Source organism: Megalops cyprinoides, chromosome 2 (assembly GCF_013368585.1).
Source record: "Megalops cyprinoides isolate fMegCyp1 chromosome 2, fMegCyp1.pri, whole genome shotgun sequence".
NCBI classification, from domain to species: domain Eukaryota; kingdom Metazoa; phylum Chordata; class Actinopteri; order Elopiformes; family Megalopidae; genus Megalops; species Megalops cyprinoides.
The window spans coordinates 15,148,933-15,176,109 of NC_050584.1; the positions used below are offsets into that span (position 1 = coordinate 15,148,933).

The window sequence follows — 27,177 nt, forward strand, 5'->3', positions numbered from 1 at the left end:
ACATCCCAGTCATGAATGGCATGCTATGGCTAGCTATGGCTAGCTTATGTTTGCCTTAATGGGTGACGTTGTCCTCCTTCTATGAATACAAATGGTTTAATGACCTTTAAGAAAAGTGAATTTGAGTGTGTAAAGTGCGGGGGTTAAGGAGCTCAGTCATCTAATGACCTGAAGTTTGCTTACAATGTTTTACAATATGCAGGGGTCTCTCTGTTGTATGGTAGTGCAGGCGTCCTTTGGACATGAAAAGGTTTGTGATTAATTGCAATGACTGGAGCCTGCAGCTCACACAGGTTAATTAAAACCTCAGTTCTGTGGTGCTGTGCCTTGTGTATATCTAAATCAAAATGAAACATTTAGTGAAAATGAACCAGAGAAGTATGCTACATTTATTTATAGGTATGTTATGTATGCACATGCTTATGCCATTTTGTTTACTTATTTTAGTGTCCATGGCAAATTGATTAAATTTATAGGAAATTATCATTGACTAATGCAGTTTGAAGTGGATAGATGAGTTTAGGGGTTATGATGCATAATCATAATTGGTATTTACACATTTGAGCTCCATTTCAGCCCCTGACTCAGTTCTGGCAGGGGCAGTATTGTTAACTGTTGCCAATAAGAGCCAAGATCTGTAAAGAACTCCCGGCTGTGATGTTATTCAGCGGTTTGTAGCCCTGACAAACAATTATCTGATGCACCAAGGCGCAAGTTTAGTTAATATTGCCACTGTTGTTTCGTGATTTTTGATCTCTCCACCTCCTCCCATTACCGGTCCTGTTTTCACATGCATCTATTAGATGGATGGTGGAGGTTGGGGTGGGGATTGCATTCACAGGTCCCTGCCCTAACTTGCTGCCTGGCAGATGTACTGCACAGATATGCATTCTGACTGGCAGGGGAAAAGGCAGGGTCAGCACAGCACATCTCTGTGCAGCCACTATGTCTAAACCTAACAAAATCAAAAAGGTTCCTGAACTGACATACTGTGGAAATGGTTGCTCTTCAGGTTGCTACATTTCCTCTCTCTGTTGGCATTTTTTATTCATTGTTGGGTTCTTGGAGTCCTCAAACATTGATTAATCCAACATTGTTTGCTGAGTAACTGTATTACAAGGGTGTATACTTATCAACTGCAATCTCAGACGAACCTGTTCTTGTATTAAATAAGAAACTAAGCAAGAATTTTATATTGTGCTCCACAATAGAGTGAAATGGTATGAGTTACTTAGTGTCTTTTTTAAAGCCATTAGTTTTATAGTAACTGACCTATGTGTCTTATTCTCCATTACTGTTGAGTCATATTCCGTACCTCCTGAATGGAGTATAATGCAATCACATACGTAAATGCTGAGCTTTATAAAACAATGAGAATCTGCCATCTGTTGTTCATTGTCCCACCCTCTCCACTACATACTGTGAAATTTGATGCTAATAAAATATTTATTGCGAATTTGACAGGGGCTAAAGCGTTTGATCAAGGTATACTTGAAATGCTTGTAATAAAACGGGATTGTAACATTTAAAGTTTGCATAGTTATTACCTTGACCGTGTGATATCAGTCTTGCACAAACATTGCTAGCTCAGCATGATTTTTCACGTGAAACACTTTTTGGGTCTGAATTCAGAGGCGTACATACACAGAAGTATCTCCAAGGAGTAAAATCTTTGCATCCGTGGTCATTCACAGTATGAATGCTTTAAGATGCGAAGGTCATTCCTTGGGAGAGGAGACGGAGGGGATCAAGGAGATCAGGAAAGGGGGACACATGGGAGTGGTTCCTTGTGGCAACCTGCCTGAACGCGGTGATGTCAGGGAGAGCAGTGGGAGAGCGTAATTGGCCTCGGTGTTGTCTCAGGGGTCACAGCGAGGGAGCTTTTCATGCTGAGCGAAGGCTGAGAGTTCAATAAGACGGGGCTCCTGGAGCTTCACTCAGGCAGCAGGAACCCACTTCCCCCATTGTGAGTTTGCCTCTGTCAGCACCAGCCACAGATCCTTCCTCCTGGTTGAATTTAGACATTTAAGAGCACATAGGCCACTCTCTGAAAAAAAGATATTACAGATATCTAGTTTGAACTTGAAATACATTTGAAGCCCACTTGGAAAAAAAAGCCAGCATGGTTTTGAAAAACAAGGCCAAATGGAAGTGTCTGGTTGGAGGCACCAAGCAGCCAAGTCGGTGGCCCGTCAGAAGGATGACTAAAAAATGCATTGGACTTTCAAGCATCTGTTTTACCTGGGGTATATTTTCTCATACAGCTTTAATCAGATTTGATGATATTGCCTGCCTGTGACATTGATTGACATGGATTATATGTAAATTTTACATGTCGTATTAAATTTTACACACACACACACCTACATACAGACACATATGTGCATATAAACAGCAACTGTTATTCACATGGTTGCATATTATCTACAGCTCAACAACTTTTTTGTATTTCTATTTCTTATATTTATTTTAGATAGTGGCCGCTATGCTTTGCTATGCTTTAACTACAGGAATGTCCTTCAGCTACAATGGACCAAAGAAGCGTCAGTCTCCGATGAGCTTTATGCCACTGAGTCAGAATGGTTATTGCAGTGTTGGTGGAGGAATGAATCAGCAGGTTCAGTCCAGGTCTTTGTGAATTTAACAGAGTCTCTCTGCTGCCAGGAGCATCTTAATAGACAAACATCCTAATGTGGACAAAACCAAATCCAGGTGAACCTTATAAATACCCGATTGTAATACCCCAACCTATTATATCTGCTTTTCCAAAAAAAAAAAAAAAGATCCTTTCGTTCTACGGGAGGTTTCTTTCTCTGTGCAGCATTAGGGGCATTCACAGTGTTCAGGATGTGCCAGTGTGCGCTGTTGTTTATTCCCATGTGGTGATAAGAGCCTGCGAGTAGAAGGGGTGGGGGTAGGTAAGCCTGTTTAAAATGATTCCGCGGCAGCCTCCGCCTGCAGCCTCTGGTGCACGGCTGGAGCTGTTAAGGAAGGCACACACATAATGGAGGAAGGACGTATTGGGAGTGAGCGTTCCACGTGAGCAGCCCAGGAGCTGACAGGACCGAAGCGTGTGTCCTCGACGGATCCGGTAAAGACAGATGAAGGACACTCAGTCATGCAGCACCTTTGTGTAGGCTGAAGATCTGGCCCGTCATGCCAGGGGAATACAGACACATGGAACAGTGCCGCTATGCAGCTTTGGAAAAACAAAATAGCTCAACATGTCACATGGTCTCTCTGATCACATTTGGCCACCGCTGGTGGAGGTTTACTTCAGCCTGGCCATTTTTGTGCAGTGACGCAGATGTTGAGTCAGGGCTATGTCATGTTGTGGGCAAAAGGGACATATGTTTGGACAGATGTGAATATGCATGTAAAATCTAAGCTTAAAAAATGTACAGCTTCATTTGTTACAGCATAAAGTTATGTTGTTTTGTGTCAACTTGTTTTCAAAATGATAATTATGGTGGTCAAGAGTAAATATTTTTCCTGTAATTTTTTCTTGTTTAAATTAAAGAGCTGCTGTTCAAAATAGAACTCAGCTCGTGCTGTTGTGCAGCACACAGAATGCAAGTAGGCGCATGGCAGAATGTGTACAAAAACAGAATTGATTGGAAATTAAACATCGAAATCAACCTGGAGTGGTTTGTAAACACAATAAAACAAGGATTTTTGCTGCTGGCTGTGGTGTTTGAGAATTTCCACAGCAGTGGATTCTGGACGGCTTCCCTGAAGGCTATTTCTTACACATTTTGTGGTTGCTATTTAATTATAGCCAGCCTAAATTCACACATTACAGGAAAGACGACAGGCAAAGCAATCACTCAGACTGCTTACAAAAAGACCAAATGTTCACACTTCTGGGTGTCCAGAAAATAGAAGTGCATCACTTTTTATAGCACCCAACTACATCTGACATCTTAGCTTGATGAATTTGTTATGCAGCATAGCACCTTTTTTGTGAAGATGAAATCTTTGGCTGTTTAATGGCCATCTGTGCCCAGTTTGTTTACAGGAGTAGTAACTTTTTTTTGCTTTTGCTGCATGGCCTCAGCTAGTCTTCAAGCCTGAGTTAAGATTCAGTTCAGATTGAAAAAAGTTTCCCAAGAAAGTACATTTATAGCTGTGCTGTCAATCAGGAGGCACAGTGAGTTGACTATTACACGGACGTATGCCACCATTCAAAGAAAACATCCACATTCTGGGTGGAAACAGGCCATTCGTACACAAAGAGCCATCGCCTCTCCCACTTATCACTTGCAATCAGTTGCACAACCTCATTTGCATGCTCTTTGTTTTGCTCCCGGTTACATAAAAGCTGACTAAAAATTTTGATTGACAGGACAGCATCATGATGACAAGCTGTCATCCCCCTGATGAATAGGAGCTACAGTGCTGCTTTGTGTGACAGTCATGAATAATAAGGGACAAAAGCACAAATATTCATCAAATATGGACTGTAATTTTTCTGAACAAAAGTACATTTAATTTCCAGCCAGAGAAGCAAGCATGGTTAGTTGCCTCTTCTGCAGACTTGCTCCTATTTTTGAATGAAAGTTGTTATGAAGGCTTATATCACAGACTAAAGCAACCTAATAGGCTGTAAAATATCATTAGATGCTTAAAGACATGGTGCATGAAAGCCTAATGTGGCATATCTGGAATCCCAAGGCACAGCCATGTCCAAAGCCAATAGCTGTTATGCTAATTTGAGTTCTCCTTTTGGGAAATGTACTGTATAACCCATGCTGATGCACTCAGGCTATATTAGGCTATATTAGTGCAGAAATCCCTGGATCTGCTAAGTTCTGCCTTTTCTGTTTTTGAGTTTTCATAACCTGAAGTTACCTACAGCAAAGGTGTTTTTTTCCCAAATGAAAAAGGAGTCTGAAAGAATCAGAGGAGTCTGAAGTTCTGGAGTGATAGTTTCAAAGTCTGTTGTTCGCAGCATCTAATGAAATCACAGCTGCACAGCATTCCGAGGCTGGCAGGCCGACCTGCTTATGGTGGTTCCACTGTTAATTGCACGTTTCCCTTTGAAGCTACACCTGTAAACATGCTGTGCGCGCACACACACACACACACACACACACACACAAACACACTTACAGTGGTGACCATCAGGTTTTGAAACTTGATCCTCCCTGTTCCCACAGCAAAACAAGCGATACCATCGATACCAAGACCCAGGTCAGCAGGCTCTCATGCTCTCCTGTTATTCATTACATATGCACATGCACGCATGCCCTGGCAGCCTCCACTCATTCCTGCTATATAAATGATGACTCATTTGTCAGTGCACACGATTTGCACATCAGTTGCAAGCACACTTAACTGTCAGTGAATAATTACTGGTGTGCAGCACTGGTTTATTGGAGCAGAAGGTTGCGTACAGTATATTGTTGTGGCATTGCATACCATTTTTCCCGTGTCATTTTCCTTGAAGTCTTGAGTGTGTGGTTAGCTAATTTTTCTGTTAATGTCCTTAACTATGGGTAGAAAAATCATTCTGGTTACATTAAAGCTCAGAAAACCTTGCCTACTTGCAACATTTTATAAGTTCATTTAGTTAAACAGTTCACAGTGACATGAGCACAAATGAAATTTAACATTGTAATTTAGACAGTGTAAATTATTGCATTGCAATATAAACATTGCTTTCTTGCTCTTCAACATTTTGAAGTCAGCGAGCAGAACTATAACCGTAGTGACTGCAGAACTGGAGTAATGAGAATAATGTTGGATGTAATGTCTTGTAGTGACAAGTAGGGCTGACTGAAAGTGTTTCATATGATTATTATTTAAAGGGAGGAATTATAAGAGACACTTAACATTCTTGTGATGGAAATATAAAATGCTCTGAGGCAGTATCCCTCTGCGGGGGAATGATCTTATGCTAAGCTTTATAGTTCCAGAACTTAACCACAACTTCTTCAAGTTTAGTACCTTCACTGAATTCCACTATAGAGACATCTGGTAAACATCAATATTTTAAGCCAGTCATGCCATTTATTTTTAAAATGGGTCATTAAGGACAAGGCAGCAGTGTGGAGTGGGGAGACGTAGCTTAACTCATGTGAAGAGGATCTCAAGTTTAGCGAGGTACTGACTTGTTATGTTTCAGTAATAATGCGGCTGCATATAAGCTGATTCAATACATGTTAAAGACACGCTGCCCTGGGAAATTGTTTGTTTCCTAAGCAAATACATACTGAGAAGTTGGACTTTTCTGTTGTTTGTATTACCTCAAAAGATAAATATATTGGAAAAGAGACAAATGATCCTTTCATGCAGGATGTGACAGTTCATTTGTTTGTGTACAAATGATCTCCAATACACTCTCTAAGGACACGTCTAATGCTTGGTATTCACACAATTGCAAACTTATAACACTGTGACAATAGCCTCCTAGGAAAGTTGTTTGATGAATGAGTGACCAGGAAAAGATTTGCATTTTAATTATTATCTTCACCAGCAAGCCCAAAATGATAAATTCAACCTAAGGTGTTACAACAATGATGCTGCATTTTTTTTTTTCCATGGCTCACATCATTATCTTTAAGATTAAAAATCTGAATGCAAAATGATGCGTTGAGTTTAATTTGGAATCTTGAAATGAATTGCGTGTTTGTTAAAATGTCAACAATACTTCATTGACAGTAACCACAATTGTGTACTCTTTATTCTTTACACTGAAACTTTAGTCCCTTCAATACTGTCACTGGAACTCCTTAAGTTCAGCTAGTAATAGTAAGTACAAATTGGATGCACCGAAAACAACCGAGAGAGCCTGTGCATGCATCTGTATGCAGTGATGTGTGCAGGGTCCAATTATGAGCAGCTTTTTCTAACCAGTACCATAAGAGGTGTAAATGTTGCCTTTGGCCACTGTTCCACACATTCATGTCATTTATTCCTTAGTCTTCATCTCTGCCTCATCCCATCAGGGTTTCACCTGACAGCATGTCATAAGCTGTTTCAGGGTAGTATGTTCAGGTTATTGGGCTGTGAACCATGCTTACTTTATCCTAGGTATCTGTGGGTGCAAACTACTGTAGTTCTGGGCCCCAGGTCCTTCATTTGAGAGCTTTAATAAAAACACAATACTTAGTGTTGCCCTGATGTGTCTGTTGATGATGTGGTGCACTTAATAGTGGTACTTTTTGTTCTCTGCCATGGTTTGTACTACATAGGATGTTTTTATTGTGTGTTATGTTGGTATAGTAAATGGTTTTGTGTATTAGTGGCTTTCTACATTGATTTCAGTTTTGTGAAGGACATCCAACTGCTTTGTCTGTTTGATTGCTTGTGCTTTGCTGTGCTGTACATTCTATAGACAGTCAACTATGACTTATGTCAGTTGTTAATAATATAATACTTGTTTTCTGTGCTGAAAATAAAGCCTTGAAACAGTGTGCTTGTGCAGGAATGAATCGACAAGTGTAGGTAGAATTTTTTTTTTTAATTTCATTTTATTCTTTTCTAGAGGTCAGGCTGCAAATGGGTTTTCTTGTACTTTATAGTTTGAAACCATGGCCTTATGTCCTCGAGCAAAGGGGCGTTAATTTTTCTGATGATCCCCTGTCTATAAACGGTCCCATTTTTAATGAAATGTCGTGCCTCGACTCACTCCAGCATAAAGAGGGGGAGGGATATGGCGTACATGGTGCGACGGTCTGGGTAATTGCCAAGCCATCCATCCCCAGTCAGCACTTGGGGACTGCCCTCAATTGGTGCTTACAACTTCTCCTGGGACTCATTAGGGCTCACACTGCAGGGAGGTGCGGGTCTGCAGCGAGTCCACTGTACAAGCACAATGGTGTCGCAGGCTGAGACCCGATGCAAATATCAGAGCCCAGCTCTGGCTCCGCACAGCGTGTAATATGCCAGTTTGCTGCTGATGCCGCTCTGATCCATAGGATATCATGTCTTTGCAGCATATGTGTAGCTTTGCTACACTGTATTAGAGCCAGGGGTCCTGCTATTTTCTGGATTTTGATAGTGATGCTGAGCTTAATGTTATGGCCTTACATAAAGACAAGAAAAAGAGTTCTGCATGGAAAAAAACAAAAATCTAATGAAAGTCCTCTCTAGGGAATATAGTGACGCATCCTGAACAGATCCGATTTTACATCCCTAAAATTAACGTTTGATCCCCTGGAATTGGGAGGTGGACGGCAGCCGCATCACGAGAGTCACACGCGCACACGGAGAGAGAGGGATCCAAGAGGGGCGGGGAGGTGCTGTGCGGTGCGCTGTCTCGTCCCTGCAGCGAGACCGTCTCTCCGAAAAGACACTCCCTTAGCACGCTTACACAGGATTATCTGCCAGCTCTATCACGGAGACAGGAAGACAAGGCGCAGGTACAAATAAGTCAGAGAGGAAGCTGGGGAATATGAAGACGTCAGCTCGGGGAGTCTCTCGTGTTTGCCTCCTGTTACAAAGCCGGAGCAGGAAGCAAAACATGGACCGGAGGTGCAGAAGAATGAGCACTCAGCATCAGAGGAGGACCAGGGGAAAGCAGGGTGCATGGATATATGTGGTGGGTGGGGTCTGCTTGACACAGAGGGAGGTCCTCCATCATGTTAAGCAACAATGTGGAAGTCACCTGCTGGGCAGAGGCCCATTAACATGCTGCTCTCCTTTTCATTTCAAGCACAACAATTAAAAAATAATTTCTCATCCTCATCCTATCTTGACAGGAGAAAAAAACTGCTGGGCATGCTGTTCATCTTCTTTTCCTTTGTTTTTTTTTTCATTCTGCATGTCTGATGTCTATTTCCTTCTCTCCTTTCCAGTGGTTCTGAAAGGTGGAATCTGTGGCAGACAGACGCTGCACAAGGAAATAAAGGCAGTGAAAACTCATTCATTACATGGGGTAGTGGCTCTCACATTGCAGGAAGCTTATTCATTGATTTACCTATGGTCAAGACTGATATCCCTTATTTGAATAATAATATTCAAACATATGCATAATCTCTATGTAACAGTAAATCAGAAGTATTGATCCTTATTGCTCCATATTAAATTTCACATATTATCTGTCAATCATCAGGTCTTCTAAAATGAAGGGTTTTACCTTTTTCCAGTTGCTCCTTTGGCAGTAGCTCCTTTGGCTCCTCTTCAGCACAGCATATTTTGTTTCAATGGTATTGAATAGTCTCTCATATTATAAAATCCCTGCCTGAGTATAATGAGTCCACTACAGCACAGATGTTAGGTGTTACTTTTGTGTTTGTTTGGAGAGTTCTTATGTTCTTTCATTCCTGAGTCCACAATACTTTTACACAGTGTTCAAATCTAAAGTTTATGCTGTAAGGCTGCAAAAGTCACTGCAGGGCCTTTTTCATGGCATATTTTATGTTTAAATCATATAATTCCTTCAGTAGGCTATAGTTAAAATCAACAATGAAATGACATTCAATAAATTCACCAGTTATACAAATTGAATGAAAAGAGAGGCAAAATAGTTTCATTATTAGATTTTTAAAAGTTTTATAGATGAATTCATAGACCGCATATAGTAGTCTGTACATCCATAGCATTAAATGAACACTCTCTCTATCTCTCTCTCTCTCTCTCTCTCTCTTCTCTCTCTCTCTGGCTGATTGTGCAATCTTTTTCACCTATAAAAGGAAAGTTATCACAGTTACAAAAAACTTGGCCTGTTGGAACACAGCCACTGAATTCAGCCACTGAATTTGGTAACTTAAAATAGGAATATAGACAAAATATTATATATATATATATATATATATATATATATATATATATATAACAAATGGGAATTGACTGAGAGGGTAGTGGTATGCAATATTATGATTTCAAATTATAAAGCTTGCTTATAAAACTCTCTTTATACATTGTGTAATGTGCACTAAGTCGACAAAGCAGTGGCGAGGCTATGTTCTTATCTTGCAGCAGTCATATTATCGGGCCTTTCGTTTTGACAGGGAGCTTTTGTAGTGTCAGGAACTCACTGTGCCCGAAACTAGAGATGGCAGGGACTCTAAATATTACTTTGGACCTGTGCTCTAACTCCTGGTTGAATTGCGTAGAAAGGACTCAGTGTCTAGTGAATGTTTTTTTTTTTTTAAGCACACACTAGAGTGACTGTTCCAGGTTTCTTTAGGAGAGCGTTTTCAAAGCTAGCCTTTCTATTCCCACAGTATGAAGTGGTGGAATTGTGAGACAAAGCCCTGGGAACTCTATATGCTGGCTCTCCACTCTTCCGCTAAGTAGGGGGCGCAGTACCCACTCAATGCTGTCTCATTGTCATCTCTTGACTTTTCTGGTGCTGCAGTTTCCAACTCCATTGACTGTGCGTAAGATGGCAAATTAACAAGACATGCTCTGCATGTAAGATAAGCCCCCTCTAATCACCCGCTGTGGAGAAAGTCCACCAAAGTTAATTTCACCTAAGGCGTGAGTGACAGCGTTTGTTCTCTAGCCTGTACCTCAAAATGAGTTCTCCAGAATGCAGTGAAGCAGTCTCTTATTGGCAAGTTCACTGGAAGGAAAAAAAGTCATTAGGTATTGTGAGTGAGAAAAAATGCCCAGTGTTTCTATTGATTTCAGTGTAGTTTGAATCCAAACTTATTTACATTCATGAAGGATTTTGATTCTGTTTCAAGAAATTTGTTTAAATTGTACATGTACACTAGAATGAGCTTACACTTGCTGTTCACAATTACAAATAAATGGCTTAATGTGTCCAGTAATTCTGAATTCCTACACATGGCTGTGCAAGTACTTCAATGACCTTGTCCACAGGTTGCAATCCACCTCAGAAGCAGACAAAGTAGATCAAGTTTAATGTCCTTTTAGACAGTGACTAGTTCATTTAAGTATCTGTGTTGCTAGTTTTCCTGTTTGCTTCTTTCAGCCCTGTTTTATGTTACTGACGTCTTGTAGGTGTGACAAGTAGCACTTCAAACAGCCAGCCAGCATAAGGTCTACACTGATGCATTCTGTGATTTTAAAATGGGTCTTATTTTGTGTTGCAATAGACTCCTATATTGGCTGCATTTATTGTTGTTTCCATGTAATGATAAATAATAGTTCATAAATGTTTTAGTTTGCATTTGTTTTATCCTTCTGTGAGGCTTAGTCTTGTGTTAAAAGGGGTTATAGAGATGCAGTTCCCTTCTGATATCAGAAAGAGATAGAGATCTGTTACAGCTCTCATCAGTACAGTGGGTGTTGTTTTATTTTACTAGAGCACTGTCATTCAGTAGGTACCTCTGTTGTAATTTAATTGAGCGTCTCTTTTATTTCTGTCATCTGGTGTTCTTTGTGTGATCTATTTCTGTAATTGCTGAGAACATTTTACATCCAAACCATAAAAAAATCACAAAAAGAAATATATGTCAATGTTTCAGCTGAGCCACTGCTTGTGAGGATTGGGATGACTCAGTAAGTTGCTGTGCCATTGGCAGTGAAAATAAGAGTACCCCAACTAGAAGAGGGAGAGGGAAATTTAAAAGAAAGAAAAAAAATACTGAAAAGAAGGACATTTCCATTCAGATGAAGGGGAGTTTGTGTCCAAATAACTGGGCATAAACAACCACCTGGATGTGACACAGGCATGATTTCAGCATGGGGACATTTCCAGTATAAGGTGGAGAGGAGTAGATAAATTCAGTCAGTGACTGCATTCTGGCCTTTTGGCAGTCTAGGCCATATGTGCTCATAACAGCTGTGTTTCATACATTTTTGCACACTGTCACAACACCACACTGCTCATATGGAACACGCTGATTTCCAGCTGACTGCTCTGAAGTTGGACTGTTTATCTGAAAACATATTTTGTGATGGTTCCAGAACTGAGAGTCCTCTTTATGCAGTTGAGGAAATCTACTAATGACATCCAAGTTTACTCTAGATTATCCTTGATTGTTTGTGTATACAAAGTGTTGGGATAATCTTCTGCACAAACAGAAGCCATTCCCATTTGCAGCCATGACCAGTGTACCAGAGCTCATTATCTCTTACATGACTTCAATCAGAATTCTAATTAAATTAAGCACTTCTGTATGGGCTGTAATCCCAATGCCACAGATAAGGATTTCTATTGCACATACTGATATGTATGTTCAAGAGGTGTTCTGCTGTGGTATGCCCCTGATGGTGGTATACAAAACAGATGTGGTCATGGAAGAGCTCTGTAGAAGCTGCCGTCTGCCCTGCCTTTAGCCTTGTTGACATATAACACTCAGGACTGACCTGCATATACAGGATTTTTCTATTCATCTCTCAGTCCTTTTTATTGCTCACATCCCTGTCCTTGAAAGAGGCTGTGTGCTGTAAATATCCGCTGTCACTCCAATGTCATTCAAGTCCGCCCATCTTTCCCCCTCTTTTTTTTTTTTTTTTTTGGCTTCCCTTGACGTGATATTTAATCGGGCTCAGGTGAACAGTAAAATAAATAAATAATATTCTCCTGACAATGAGGAATGAAGCTGGTGTTGGTGGAGGTAGGCCTGTACACAACGGCTGTTATCGTAGAGCACCGCATCGTTCATCCTCCAGCAGGGGAAAGACCCGGTCACACACATAGAGCCTACCCAGAATCCTCCTCCGGGGGCGTCCGCTGAGCTCACCAAGCAGGGTCGGCTGTGTCGCTAAAGTCTTCGTTGTCCCATAAAGAATGCGTGATGAATGGGAGCTGTATTAACATGTGATGTTTTGTTTACTCCCGCAATTTGTCACCCTGGAGTAAGAAGAGACAGACCTATAATGTGAATCTCCACGTTCTCTCTGTGGAGGCAAATCAATGGAGGCATTGGGGTGATTCAGCAGCTGCCGCGTGGCCAGAGGTGGTGCAGGACCATTTAGGTGGCTGATAGCATAGAGCTTTCAGTGGCGCATGACAAGTATTGTTGCATCGATCATAAGTAGGCAAATTCAGTATTCCGCTCCGGAATCATTTCCAGTTTATTTCTACTCGATATTTGTGTTTCTTTGTGTCCTGGATGTGAAATCTTTTTTTTTTTCATGTGTGTCCTGGGGCAATTTGTGAAATGTTACTCTACTTTATGCGTCCTGACCTGCCCTATAAAAAAATGCCAGTCCCTCTTTCTATTCATGACCAGCTTCACACACTTGATCATCTCTCTCGTCTCTTCTTACAACCCATTGCAAGAAGTAGAAGTGCTTCATATTTAATTACAGAATAAATGTGTGGGTATTTTATGGTGCTCTAGATTTGACAGTAATAAGACAGATTAAGACTGACGTGGCTTTTGTTTTGTTTCTATTCGGATGGGCTTTTCTGGTAAACTAATGAATTTCTCATTTGCATTGGGTATTTTTGTGCCTGAAAAATAAGCTGTCTTGAAAGAAAGGGATGTTTGTTCAGCAGTACTGGATCAGTGATCACTGACACTGGACCTTATGCGTATAGCGAAAAGATCCCAACTATTGAATAAAATGGAGCTACTGAATCTTTCCTTACACCCCTTTGTACAGAGATGGGTTGAGGATCCTGGTAACAGAATGGCATCTTGTTCAATATTCTATAACACAAAGAGGCATCCTGGCCACAGCACTGTGTGATTTCCATTTGATACGGTACAACAACACATATAATCCTTTGGTGCATTGAAGGAATTTAAACCATTGTACTGTTGATCTACTTTCACCAATACCAAAGCGTGAGAGGACCAGATACATTTTACAATGAAAAGAATGAATGGTTTTGTGAGTGAAAGCCTTTTGATAGGTTTCAGAGGGTTTTCAAAGATCCTCTCCCCACTGTGGTCACAGGGGTCCTTGGGTGCAGATGTGTCCCGCTGTAGTGCACACATCCTATGTCTTTAAACCCTTCAGATACACTTAAGGTCTTCATGGTGCAGATTGTCCAGTCTTGTGTAGTCGAGTCTTCACAAAGCATCCAGAGTGTGTTGAAAAACAAACACATGTGTTTTGCACATGCAGTAATCTTAACCGCTTTTGCTTTTGTTGATTATGAAAATGATTATGATAAACATGATAGTGATTGTTTGGAAATAGTGGAAATGGAGATGTCTTAATAGGGCAATGGGTGTTATTCTTATCTCTGATCTTTTTAACAAAGAATGCTTCTGTTTGTTTCTTGCAGTTCAGCAGAAGAACAGTTTCGCTGGAATACCCAAGGTATTTTTTTTTCATTTCTCTGCCTTTTTTCTAATATGAACATAATGATAGATGTATATGATGGTGTACATGTGCGATTGCATGCTGACAGACATTAGGCACAGCATGCTGATGCTGAGGTTGATCCACACTGTTCTTTTTGTCATTAATCTCAGGGAATTTACCTTTTCGTGGATTACAACGTTGGTTATTTGTTAGAACTGCATTGTAAATTATATGATGTCACTTAAGGACAGAATAATTGTATGCTAAAAATAGATCACACTTGTTGTACGCTAAAAGATCTGAAACTATTTAGCTAATCCTGAATTTTCTCAGGATAGATAAAGTGGTAGATGAAACATATGAAGGTTACCTAGTCATGACCGTCAGATGTGTTACTACAGCACAGCCTCAGATAACCTGCACAGTAGCCTTTCTACTGCAACTATACAGAATCCATCCTTCTTAAGATAAATTCTAACAAGCAACAACTCTCAATCATGTAGGAATACACTAAGGCAGCGTTTCCCAACCCTCTCTTGAATCAGCTGTGTTGGAGCAGGGAGAGATCTTAAAACATGCAGGACAAGCGGTCCTCCAGCAGGGGTTTGGGAAACACAGCACGAAGGGATGCAGTTTTTGCATTGGCTCTATGTGTCAGTGTGCTACGCTTCCTGAGGTCAAGCAGTGTCCGAGCTTAAGTGCCCTTCGTTGTTGCAGGTGTCAGTCGAGAGGGTAATCCTTTGTCTTAAAGCTCTTGTGTAAGGCCTGATCCCTTGGCAGTGTAGACCACGGATGGGAGGAGGGTGTCAGTGTTTGAGGAGGCAAAGCCAAGCAAAGTTAGATATATCTGGAGCGACAGCGACAGTCTGTAACAGACTGCTCCTCCCTCTCTGCACTAGCCTCAGAAAACCTTGCCACACTACCACATTGCCACACCTGTGGGGAACCCTTCAGTAGAGGAGGAGTTACTAATCTTTCCATGCCCCCCTGTTCCTTTCACAGACGGACAGAAGGACATAGAGGAAGAACTGACTACTGGCCTGGAGCTTGTGGACTCCTGCATCAGGTCTCTCCAAGAATCCGGGATACTCGACCCACAGGAATACTCTGCAGGTGAAAGTAAGGACCTCTATACATTGTACAGAGGAAATGTGAAATTTGTGTAAAAATTGTCAAAATTGTTCAAACAAGCTACATTTGTGGTGTGGTGATATCCAGCACAGTTATACTGCAGTGTTGCAAATACTCACCTACAGCATTGTAAAAATAACTGCTGAATGAAATATTTAGTTTCCACTAAGACATAGTCGAGGTCATGGACCTAACAACCACAAAAAAATAAAGCCACCACCTGTCCATGTTTAATATATGAGGAGTCAGTCCATGGTACAGCTGTGATGGGATTATGTCTCTTAAGTGCAAGCTTAGTTAAACTCAAGGCTGAAGCAACACACCACAAATGGTCTATAAAATGTTTTCATCCCTTTCTTGGGCAGATATCTAATGAAGCATCCCTTTGAATAATTCATTATGCAAGGGATGTTTTACCCTAAAAATGCATCAACGCTCATATCCAATGGTCTCCAATGTAAGTACATACGTGTAAATGTTGATATAAGTGTAAAATATAAATTACACTGCCATCTCTCTTGTAAATGGACGTGGACCACATGGATACACTCAGTCTCAATAATGTATCATAACAGACATCACTTGACAAACACTTTGAATCCTACAAAAACCCTAATTTTAAAAGAGAAAACAACTGACCCAAATAAGGAAAAAACCAACACTTTTTTAAGGAGCTTACAAAAAGTTAAAACAGTTGTGTCTGTATGGTGGTAAAAAAAAACCAAAGGGCAAAATCTGTAAAACAAATATGAAGTTAATGGAGCCAGACTACAGTGAATACACTGAAAAAGGAGATCCCCTGTTTGTTGTCTCCTTCTGAATAATAATATCACATTCTCTTATTACTTGACAGAATGTTGCATTTGCTAAATCATCTTTCATAAACTCTGTTAAGTTATATTTAGCATGGATAGTTTATGCATGATTGCTGAGGGCTTCTTTTCCAGTCAGATTGACAATACCTCCCTGCAAATGTGAAAATTATGTCCTTGTTCCCAGAACATTGTCTATGATGGTGTAAATGCAGGGAGAGGTGTGTGGTTCAGCTGAAGGATGGGGATTTCACAGACTGGATCTGAGAACTGAATTTTAACAGCCATGATGTCATTGGGCAGGTCACATGGCTACAGGGGCCTCATTTAATACCTCCATTGTATGTAGGTATTCTGTTATCCAATCAGTGTCCTTTGGTTTTATTTTAAGATTGTGGGGCAATGGGAAGATTTATGTAATGCATTCTGCAGGGCTATGTTTCCACAGATGGGAAAAGCTTACAAATCACTCAGTATGCTTTGAAGTGAATGTTGTGAGAAAAGCAATCATTGCTCACACAGTATTTTTCGGTGTGGAGCTATTTGTACAGAGCAAACTGATAGTCCAAACATGTTCTCTCTGAAAGTTACATTAATTTTGACCTGGCACTTGACAAATTAAAAAGTGCTGACACCATCCGTGCACTGCCAAAATGGCCCTTCAGTTCCCAGGCACAAAACGAGCGCCTCCTGATTACCTTTATGGCTGGCCTCGTTTTGACAGCTCCGAGCACGTGTGCTCAGTAACTCCCAGCTCCTCCTGATAAATTATGTATGCCTCTTCTGCTTCACTGAGGTCTGCATCACTGCCTGCTCTAAATTGCTTTCAACACAGGACCGAGCCTCCTATCCCAGAGCACTCTGCAGCTCAATTCCAATCCAGAAGGGTCTTTCCAGTACTCAGCCAGCTACCATAGTAACCAGACCCTCGCCCTGAGTGATTCGTCGACGTCCCAGCCCCCGACGCGCAGCGGCCAGGTCGGAGGTGCCGTTCACAGCTACAACCAGGTAGGTGCTGGGTTTTTTCTCTCTCTCTCTCTCTCTGTTGGCATCGCGCTGCGCGCAGTCCGGGTAGACCTGCAGCCTGCTGCTACAGCAAGAGCTGTGGGGCTGGAGCCGGCTTTGGAGATGCAGCCGCCGGTAAAATGAAAGCACCTCTTAACTTTCAATATCTGTTTTTATTTTCACAAGCGCGCTTCAAAGACATTATTAGGAACAGCGAATTGCAGCCAGGGGCATCATTTATTTAATTGCTATGGAGAGGTAGTCAGGAACTTAATGTATGACTATTTCATTGCATTAACCAGATTGCTTGGGAATGTTATTTTTATTCTTTTTTTGAGATAGGTAATTAGATCAAGGCTCCAGCGATGAAGCTTCTATCAGAAGATTCAAGTCTTTTGTTGCTCTTTGGTGTGTGTGGGAGATTGGATGTAGTTCTGCAGCATTTACCTGATCCAGCTAATTTCCTTGGAATCGTCTTTAGATGGGCCCCAAGGATATTCTTCATTTCACAACCAACCAGGAACATCTACCTGCAAATTTGCCTTTCTTTGGTTACATTTACTACTGCAGGACAATATGGTAGAAACTACAAATGTTTGCTATTTCTTTTCAGGCAGTTGAAAAATACTCCTTGACCAAGTTCATTAGGAATGCCAACCATACTCTTGGCTTATGGCTCATTTATCTATGTGTGCATGATATAAGTGTAAGTTGGTACTGCTATGCAAAGATGTTCATTTCCCATAGCAGGAGACTTTGAAATAGATGGGATTCTCCCTAAATGAAAACATTTTTTGTCGCGTCTCTCACACATTACAATGTTAAGTCACATTCCTTTCCCATCCCCCTCTCCCTGTTCCTGCAGTATCTCTCCATTACTTATGTGTGCTTTTTGCTAGCAATGGTGGCGTAGTGTTTTAGCCTGTCGAGATGAGTCTCTGAAATGCATTCTGAAGAGGGCAGGCTAGTTGAGGGTTGTTTTATGTAACATAGTGCATCAGAAAGGTGCTCTTTTGCAGGGATATTTATGCCACAGACCCCTTGTTTCATAAATCATTTATCCATAGCTGGCACCTGGTAACAATTTCTGGATACAGATATCCCAGTCAGTCCTGAATTGTTCTCTGCAAAGTGAGGTGGAATGGAAATTGTCCTGTCTGGTTCCATTGTGAGGTCTGGACTAGCCCACTAAACAAAAGCCTGGCACTCCAGGGAATCAAGTAGGTTCTCAAGCCATCAGATGAAAAAGCACCACTCATACATGCAAATGCACATATATATCCTTATATGCACACACATACATACACACAGGTTTTGGGTCTTTTTTAAAAAATCCCTTATTTGCATGTAACTGTTGTGTCTGTGCATGCTTTGATTTGCAGTCATCTTGCTGCAGATAAAGGGAAACATTGACGTATTTCACGAAAGGCGTTGTGATTGGTATGGTCCACAGCAAATAACTGACACGTTCAACTTATGCCGAACTGTGCATCATATGAATAATAGAGGATTAATGTAGTAGGATTTAAATCGATGTCTACGTGTGTCTCTTCAGACAGTCCCTCTGACTTAGTGTTCAGTTAGCTCTGAGACCATGTTGGTTGGTTGTCAAGGCTAATTTAAATGCCTTCAATAACTAGATGTGATGTCACCAGAGGAAGCTCGGCGCGTGTTGAAATCTTTATGAAAGGTGCTTAGGAAGCCCAAAAGATACACTCAAATTGCGGTCACGCAATATGCTAAATGTATGTTAAAAAATAGCATAATCCGTTTGAAATAAGATTAATCCAGTTTCACGGGGTTCTCAAATGAGGAGCGGTGGAAACAATGCTTCATTGTAATCACAGAGAATCATGTTTGTTTTCCTCTGCAAAATGATAATACGGTATTGACTCAAGATTAGGAACATTTATCTAGGCATCGAAGTGCTGTGCAGCCCTATGCCAAAACGTACGCAACACATTCACACTGCAGGTTTGTTCAGCCTCCAAGCACTGGCACTGTCAGGCACCTCTACATGATCAATTTGCAGGTTATATATATATACCAGGTACCAGGTAACATTTTATTTTCTCCTTTTTTTCATTGAGGCAAAGTCCTCTGCTGCCGACTTGAAATCAAACATGTCCAATGTGTCTTTGCAGCTTGCAATGCACATAAGCCACGTCACCCTCTCCTCTTCCAGACGACTTTGCAGCGCCGTCTTAATTCGATTCTGCAGAGAGAAGCCCCTCTCTGCTGGCACGCTTGACACGGGCAGAACACAGGCAGTTTTAGCCAGCGTAGCCCAGTCAGGGTACAGCTCACTGAAATCATACATAAGCACTTTGCAAGCTGTTGCAAAAGTGAAACCATGGAGCGCCGTCATCACTGCCACTAAATCTCGTTGTGCACACTTGGCATCAATGAGAGGTGCGGCTGCTGATTCAGTTGGCTGTTAATAGGCTGTTTCGCTGTCAAAACACAAATGTCCTGTTTAGGGATAGCCTTCGTTATAGCTACATTTTGTATGAGCATTATTACTGGATATTTTGAGTGGCAAGTTTTTAATTTATCATTTTTTTATAAATTTTACCAGGCAAAAACCAGTAATTAGCAGATAACAGAAACCCTGTTCATCATATATGCACAATGCTCCTCTATGCACAATGCTTTGCTATATTCCAGATCATGGCATTCATTGAGGTGCTCTACAACTGGAATCAAAATGGTTCCCCTTTTATCCATAAGTAGCCCACAGTTTGAGTAGCCAGAGACTGAGGTGACATCATGTGCTGCCCTGTATCCCACAGGTGACGTCAAACCGAGCGGCTCAGCTTGCTGCCGGCGAGTCCTCGCAGTCGCGGGAGTCCTTCGCGCCAAGCCATGGAAGCGCCTTCCACCTGCCCGACTCGCAGCAGACAACCTCCATCTACTACTCCAGCTCCACCCTGCCGGCGCAGCGCGTGAGCTCCCCGCTGTCCATGCAGTCGGTGGGCTCCCCGACCAAGCTGCAGCGCCTCGGCTCGGCCTCCGACACGCCCGGTTACGCCACCACCCAGCGGGTCTCCTCCTCGCCCAAGCAGTCCCCCAGCCGGCTGGCCAAGTCTTACAGCACCAGCTCCCCCATCAACATTGTGGTGTCCTCCTCCGGGCACCCCTCCTCGCCGCTGCGGGTGGCCTCCCCGCCCAACGCCTCCACCTCCTCCCCGATCCACCAGATCAGCTCCACTGTGGGCAACTACGCCACGCTGTCCCCCACCAAGCGCCTGGTGCACTCCTCCGAGCAGTACAAGCTCTCCCATGACCTGTACGCCACGGCCACCCTGCAGAGACCAGGCAGCCTAGCAGGTAGGGACCGCGCCCTTCTCAGTCCCCTGTAGTGCTGCTGATTCCACCCTGTTCTAACGACCCTGGTGTCCAGCACATGAAGTTTGTGATGTGCCACTCCAGCATGTGGAGTGATCTTCCTCAAGGGGGTTGTTTATTCTGAAGCCAGCGACCTTGCTCCTCTTTTGTTGTGATTGCTCGAGGGGTCATGGAAATGCTTCACCAAGGCACTAGCCCACTTACCCTCAGCACTCAGGATGGCTGAGCAAAATCTGACTCATCCCATGTGCTGGGAAAAGTTTAGACATTTGATCTCATTTGATTCTCAGATCTGAACATTAGTTTGTGTTGGAATTCGGTAGAAGCGCACGGGTTGCTTGGTGAAACGTATGGAGTTAAATTTCACTGACAACAGGGAGCACATCTGACCTGTTTATAATGTAGAAATGCATAAGAGGATGACGGCATCAGGGGACCTGCTTTGCTTCTGAGTGGTTCCTTTGTTTTTCATCCTATGCAAAAATGTCATGGGAGGCCTCTTTCTCTATTGCAGCCTTAAGTCTTGAGATAAGATCTCATCCTTTGAAAGAGTGCAGCACTTTGATACGAAAGCTGATTTGTGTTAACAATGCTCACCAAAACATCAAAGAGGTGTGGAATACGGATGAGCTGTGTGACTCAGACTCATGCATCAGACTATTATTTTAATTAGCTGTGCCTCTTTGAATTCAATTTTCTTTTTTCCTGTTTGTATTTTTTTTTTTTAATTTGGAATCCAAATAGTCCATTTTTAAAAATATCAAGGACGACAAACGGGTCGATCTCATAAAATGAGAAATGGCACCTCTTAAAACAGAAAAGAACAGACAGCTCTGGAGAGGATCTGCTTTTAGCCCCATGAGGGACTGACAGCATCCACCATTTTGATCTGATGAGCTTACTTTCCCACATTTAGACAATCGAGTGTTCCCCAGAAGTTCATTATCTAAAAAACCCAGAAAATTGATATTCTGAGAGTGCGCCGTGGCTCTATTGATTTTCCTCTGTATCACCTGTCACTCGGCTAAAGTCGGCTGCCGCGCTGACGAACGACGAGGAGGCGGAAAAGCAAACATTGGAATGGCAGCAGAAGCCAGCCTTAACCACTGGCTGCACCCTGATGTCACTTTGATTAAAATACGATGCCTTGGAGGTGCACCTCTGCCTCGCCCCGGCAGTGACGTGCCCGGCCTGGCCCGGCGGGATTCCGTCGCTGCTGGTTTCACTTTGTAGTGGGAGGACCCAGGGGCTTTGCTTGCATGGACCCAAGGTTGATCGCGTTTGAAGGCAATTACAGGGGGGAACTTGTGTGAAGTACATTAGGCTGCCTATTCTTTACAGTGGATTTGCTGCATTAGGTTTCCTGTCTTTGATGATGTAGAGCTTTGGGGGCTCTGTTCATAAGGGGCAACTGATGTGTGTCATTAAGCCCCAAGGACGTTTAAGTCTGAGGGAAGCGGTGAAGGAAATTGTTCTGGAGGTTGAATGCAGAGTTCACTGTAGCAAAAATGTTGTCAGTTTATAATATGCTGTCTTTAAGAAACAGCACTAAAAACTGTCCCCCAAGCTAATGTCTGTGGATGTATGATGTACCAACCCCAGGTAGCAGTTTTCAAGTACAAGTGCAGGTCATAGAGTAGAAAGAACTAATGCAAGGCAATAACAAAGTCAGGATGCCTCTTAATTTAAACAAATGTGTGCTTGTTAACCTGTACCAGTAACAGGACATTGTGTTATTTTATTGTGAGGAAATATTGAAATAAGACATACTGTAAAGAGTTTCAAAACAACCAAACACTTCAGGATGTGCTGTGTGCCACATCGTGTTTAATGCAATGCACTTGATAAAAAAATATTTGCTCAGTGTGTGGCATTCTGTTATAGTTCAATACATTTAAGTTGTACTTTCCATTTCAGGTGAATTAATTTTATGGCAATAGAATTTCTGAACCTCTTCCAGAGCCCAAATGATTTGACAAGATATTGTAATGAACGCAATCAATTTTACAAGAAAAGCAGACAAGACAAATTTCAATGATATGGATTTTTTTAAACATATTCTTGGTATAGGGGTTTTTAGCACGGTATACTTAACTGTTAGATATTGACTTTATTTGTCTTGGTATTAGCTACTTGTTTGTGTATCAGTAGCTCCAAAAACACAGCCAGGCCTGAGCCATGCCTTTTCCCATCAGAAAAAAAGAAGGAACATGTTCTTGCGTACAGATGAAAAGAAAACCGATTAAAAAGTGATTACGCTTGGTTTTGATTAAGCCAGTTTCTCAGGTCTCTCTCTCACTTGTGCAACTTCAGTTTGACTGTAATTACCATTTCAAGCTTTTCTAAAGACTAAATAAGTTGCAGGCACCCGGAGCCATGGGCTGTTCAAGCAGGAATTGTAGATTACTGCTTGAGCTTCTTGCTTTTGAAGCAGGTTTCAACAGACAGATGCAAATGTCACAACCTTATGACGTTCAAAGAATGAGGACAAATGATTCTCAATTGATTTCGGGGCCTTATCTTTTTTGTCAAAGTCAATATATAATCCAAGGTCAACCATTTGAAAAGACAAAAAAAGTTTACGTAAGAATGAGCTAGGAGTAGGTATTTTACTTTGTTCTTTTTGCAGTTTCGTTTCCCCTTCTAAATTGGATATTATGTTTAACATAGTTTACTGTATTACAAAGGAGTTACCCAAATTGCATAATTACATGCTACTGGAACACAGTTAGACTGTGCTTATCCTTTGGGAGGATGGCTTTGGAGTAAAAATGTAAAACTCACAGGTGACTGGCAGAAAACCTGACTGGCAGTCCAAGCCATGTCCCAGAAATGCTTAGCTGACAGTTTGAATGTGCTTGTGTCAGAGACTTTGTAAGGGAGGTTGCCTTCGAATGTTTTCATATGGTCAGGATGCAAGGCCATTGGCATCATGGCTGACTGTGTTTTGTTTGATCTTTTTTTTGGGTTGTTTCTTCCTATTTTGCATCTGTTAGTGGCATTTCCATTCAACTCCCAGTGTAGAATATGGATATGGGTTTTTTCTCTGTAAACAGTGTTCTTCTCTAATTCTGATTGACGGATCCAGGCTCTTCCCCATCCCGGGGCTTCTGCGGGAAGATTTGCCAACCCCGTTGGAAATGAGCGAGGTTTCTATTGGGTTTAGCAAGTTCTTACTTATCCCTAAAGATCTTCCCCTCAACAGAGGAATCAGGTTAGGGAACAGAGGCATACAGCTGGCTGACACTGATAAGGTGATTAGAGGGAGAGAGCGCTGAAACTCCAGGTTCTCATTGTCTGTAAATTTGAGGAATTACATTCTGCTGAAAACTAACACAGAGTTGGGCCCAGCATGAGGATAGAAATTATCTCCCTCTAATGGAATTAGAGCTTGCCACAGCCTTACATGACCAGGCCTGCTGAATGGACAAGGTGAAAGTCACATTTTCACTCATTGTTCCAAGGCCAGATTCAATCGGCCTTCAGTATGAGTAGTGCTCAAGTCTTAGTCACACATTGAAACAAGGGGAATGTTTATTGTTTCTTGCACATTGTTTGGTCATTGTGAGGACTGTAAAGCTCATAATACTCAAAGAGAAAAGCGGTTCTTTCCCAAAGCTGTTACTCAAAAGTAAGGCAAATCAATTGCAGTTAGATTAGTTCCCCTGCAAGAATTTCACATGCTTATGCCCCTGAGCACTTTTGTATATTTTGATGGCAAGGGTTTTTGCTAGTGGAAGCTGTTTCTTAAGAAATGTGTCTCAGTTGGGCTCTGAGATACTCCCATTCCCTTAACATCAGCAATAGCCAGCTCGAATACCGGGCTCAGGGGCTGACCTCCAAGTCAACAGGCATTCCTCAGGAGACACCTGCACTTTCATTTGATTGGGAGGGAGAACTGATATCGATTGGCTCTCTTTTTCAGTGCCATGGTCAGTTTTGATGTGCAGTTCCTTTCAGCAACCAACCAAAACAGACATTTAATGCGATCAATGTCAGAGGAAGGAGTATCTGCAGTAGTGGTATTGACAACTTTAGTGTGTAGTCATTAGTAAGCTTGTTGATGACATATGGCATGAAATGAATTAATCTTTATTTTAACGGTAGTGGCTGGCACTTCAGGAATGACACCCCTCCCCTTACAGAGATGTGAAGGAGTCATTCTCTTTGTGGACAGGATCCAGGGGGTCATATAGCAGCCAGCACAGCCACTTGGGGACAGATCTGAGGCCGCTGCAGTCTCCTGAGCATCACATTGACCCTATCTATGAGGACAGGGTCTACCAGAAAGCCCCCATGCGGAGTCTGAGCCAGAGCCAGGGTGAACCCCTGCCACCGGGACACACCGGCACCTACCGCACCAATACAGGTAGGCCTACGGGGATGCTGCCATGCATGTGTTGCTTGTGCGTTTATTTTTGTGTTAGCCTATTTGTATATACGCTGTCTATATTTGTGTGGGTGTCAGGCAGAATATGTATATATATATTTTCAGTAGTTCTAATGAAGATTCACCATGCATGGTTCATGCCAACGGCTGAGAAGCAGCCTCATTATTGTCTGAATGGATTAAACAAGGTTAGAGTTGCAGCAGTCATTTGTTGCAAGAAAAATGGGTTTGACCCAACGCATAACAATTACCGGCAGTACTAAAGATGCTTGCACACTTTTTATTGTATTACCAGATCATTTAGCTTATCTTGATTTCTGTTTAGGTATGTAAATCCCATTAGCGGCTCATTATTTATGAAAATATTTGGCTCCGTCACAGTTCATTATATTGTTTCTTCAAAGCCATTAATGTGGCAGAACTTAATCTTTCGCATTAGCATAGCGGCCATAACCACAGTTAAATATGCTGCATTATCCTTTGTTTGGATGAATAGAGCAAAGCTTAGATCATGCTTGAAAACTACCTCATGATCCTTTACTGCGCTAATATCCTGCACGTACCAGTGGCAGCTGCACGGAGGAGGCAAGGGAAGCCAAAATGAATCAAAGCAGTTCCAGCTTTTTTCTTGTTACATAACTAAAATCCACAAATGTAAAGCAGGATTCCATGCACACTAATAGCTGTTGTTTTGCCATGAAATATTTGGTGGAAATGCTCCATCATAGATCTTAAAACCCCCTCTTGTCCAGGTCAAGCTGGCCCATGGAAGCTGGACTTCCCAATGAATTCTATTCGAAAAGCAGATTTCAAAAGAAGTTAATGAGATGTTTTGTCTGTTTCTGACTGGACAATAATAACATTATGATGAGCATTTTAGCCCCACCCGAAACACTGGCTTCACATATAGTTGCACAGAGCTCGTTCTGCAGGGGTGTTAACCAAGGATATTATAATGATCAATGGATCTTGCTCAAGTTCAGACACCTTATAGACAACTAATCATACCTTTTGATTAATTAAGGCACTCACAGAAATTGATAGATGAGAGTAATTTATCTGGATTGTGGAGTTTAAATAATCTTTTTATTCTTGTTAAAATTTAAAATCAATAAATTGGTGTGAGTTTTCAAGGGTTTGATTTTTGTTTTGTGCAGTTACAGTTGTACAGTTGCTGGCCTCACATGTAGTTATTTTGGCTAGCAGGCTAATGATAGTTAGCAGATTGCTTACGTGGCTGTAAATGAAGAACACTGTAGATCAGATTTTATGTGACTTGATTGAATCCATTAGTAAAGAGGAAAATTTGGCATTACATCCGAGTGTAGACCAAAACATGCCATTTATTTGGTTCAAAAGTCAGGATGTACAAATTGACCTTCTCAAATCTGCTATAAGAGGGTAGAGTGGCTTACTGGTAGCATGATTGCAAAGCCAATGTACTGCTAGCCCAGTTGGCTGACATGGTCAAGAACGGGTTTGGTGATCTCTGCAATGGTGACAGAGCTTGCAAAAAGCATGAGAACTGGAAAGCGTACACCAGTGGAACTGCTTTATTAAGTCTAGCCAGCAGAACATGGGCTGAGCATTCAGTTGATGAAACCGCTCATGTCCAAGAAGCAGAGAATCACAAAACGTTGAGGAAGAATAGGGCAGTTCTGAAATGTTTGTTTGGTGCAGCATCCTTGCTGGGGTGACATGAACTGTTAGAGGGTACGATTAGGGTAAAGATTCTGGCAATAAGGGCAACTACAAGGAGTTATTTGAATTAGTTTCCTAGTATGTTGAAGTTCTGGTGGGGCTTTTTGAATCTTCAACTTCAACAGCTTCTTTTTTTTTTTTTCATCCCAGATAGCTGAAACTATTGACATTGCCTGTCATGGCAATTTCTAGACTGCCCTATGTTATGGTAATCAGTCAAGAACATTTCTTTTTTTTTAAATGCTTACTTTTGTGGTTGCTTCATTTGCCTTATTTGTTTTCACTGGCAGCAGGCAGTTTGGAGTGAGAAGACAGCATTCTGTTCAGGAGAGACAAAGTGCATAGAGACATGACACAGTTACTTCATATCCAGTACAGGACATAGGGACCTGAAGAAAGCTCCTTAAATGATAAAACTTTGAATGCTTCTCAAATTTTCTCATTGCAGCAGATAATGAGAATAAGATATTTTGTGTTCAGATAAACTGTTAAGTGTTTATGCAAATTAATTTCATTTGAATTGTAAGCAATGAGCTTGTATTATATTGCATTTGTAACCTGATTGTAGAATTAAGCAGTGTTGTCACCGGAACGAGTCATTGAAGAAGGATTTGGTCAAAAATCTTCTTCTGGACCGTCCCCTATATACAAGGAATATCCCTTTGG

General features: G+C 41.7%; 1 protein-coding gene across 3 annotated transcripts in view; it reads left to right on the forward strand.

The window, feature by feature from the left end:
* ctnnd2a (catenin (cadherin-associated protein), delta 2a) overlaps positions 1-27,177 on the forward strand; it is a 271,850-nt gene that overhangs the window by 109,638 nt on the left and 135,035 nt on the right. For all 3 annotated transcript variants that reach the window (XM_036520857.1, XM_036520856.1, XM_036520858.1), the window contains 5 exons: positions 14,105-14,139; positions 15,127-15,243; positions 16,903-17,075; positions 19,865-20,402; positions 24,598-24,789. In XM_036520857.1, the coding sequence (XP_036376750.1) occupies positions 14,105-14,139; positions 15,127-15,243; positions 16,903-17,075; positions 19,865-20,402; positions 24,598-24,789 (1,055 nt within the window). The remainder of the gene's footprint in view (positions 1-14,104; positions 14,140-15,126; positions 15,244-16,902; positions 17,076-19,864; positions 20,403-24,597; positions 24,790-27,177) is intronic.